At 69.4% G+C, this 1,212-nt stretch overlaps 1 protein-coding gene across 1 annotated transcript in view; it reads right to left on the reverse strand.

Moving 5' to 3' along the window:
• FAM193A (family with sequence similarity 193, member A) overlaps nt 1-1,212 on the reverse strand; it is a 34,768-nt gene that overhangs the window by 1,068 nt on the left and 32,488 nt on the right. The window contains exon 5 of the mRNA XM_012724065.1: nt 76-274. Coding sequence (XP_012579519.1) covers nt 76-274 — 199 coding nt within the window. The remainder of the gene's footprint in view (nt 1-75; nt 275-1,212) is intronic.

The raw sequence follows: 1,212 nt of genomic DNA on the forward strand, positions 1-1,212 counted from the left end.
GGCCGCCAGCGACTGCGGCCGCCGGCTCAGCACCGATTGCTTCAAACCTTTGAAAGAGTTTAACGAGCTCCTTACCAGAAACTGTGTCTGGCAGGAAAGTGCCAGGATTCCAGTCCTTATCATTCATCACTTGTGCTCCCCACAGACTTATAAACTTAGAACTAGTCCACTCTGGAGTGTTCCCAAAACAGCTCGGGTAAATGTGGTCTTGAAGAGACGCACTGAATACCTGGCGCTTATTCGTGTGGTTCTGCACAGGTGCTGGCGGCAAAGCCTACGAGAGAAAGCGCCCGTCACCGCCGAGGTCGGGCCGTGCCGCGGCCCGGCGGCAGGGTCGGCAAGGGAGCCCCCGGGCCGCGCGGTCCCGAGTGCCGTGGCGGGCCAGAGGGCACGGGGCGCGCCGGGGCCCATGGAGCCGCCCCAGAAGCAGACCCTGGGCGCAGAGAACGGCCCCAAGCTGGGCCCACCCTCAGGAGGGGCACCGGGCCAGAGGCGGCCCCCACCGCCCACCGTCTGGGACGGCCCACCGCAGCCAGCTGACCTGACCCCCAGCCCGCAGCCCGCAGTTGCCCCCTGCGAAGTGTCCCTGCCTGTCCCCAGCAACTGCTCCCGGGACCACGGCGGGGGCCCGCCTGGGGGGACGCTGGACAGCCAGGCCCGTCAGTGCAGCAGCACCAGCCACCCTGGGGCCCTCCCGCCGGCCTCCTCACACTAGGTAAGCTCTGGGGCGGGCCTCCGGGACCCAACCTGGGGCGTGCGGCTGCCCCCAGCAGTGAGGTGTGAACTCAGGGAAAGGCCTGGGGTCTTCTGAGAGCGGGATGGCCGGCGGGGGCGGGGGCGGGGGAACACACACCCAGAGGCCAGGCCGGAGCCTGCCGGAAGCCTGTCCCGAGGGCCAGAGGCCAGCTGGGCATCCCAGAAAGGGTGGGAGGGGGTGCGGCCTCCGGAAGAGGCCGACACAGACCCAGAAGGGCAGGCACAGGTGGCGGGGGCCGGCCGGCGGGGGCTCCCGGCTGTCCAGGGCTCAGACACCAGCCCCTCCTGCGGGCTGTGTGGCCTCAGGCCAAGGACTCAACTTCCTGTGCTTCAGTTTCCTCATCTGCCACTCTCAGGGCTAGCGGACGGATGAAACCAGGCAGGCGGCCGGCGGGGGGCCTGGGCGCGGGCCCTGGGAGGGCCCCGGACACAACCTGCCGGCTCCGGTGCCGCCTG

This window comes from Condylura cristata, unplaced genomic scaffold (assembly GCF_000260355.1).
Source record: "Condylura cristata isolate star-nosed mole 26May11 unplaced genomic scaffold, ConCri1.0 scaffold00012, whole genome shotgun sequence".
Classification (NCBI taxonomy): domain Eukaryota; kingdom Metazoa; phylum Chordata; class Mammalia; order Eulipotyphla; family Talpidae; genus Condylura; species Condylura cristata.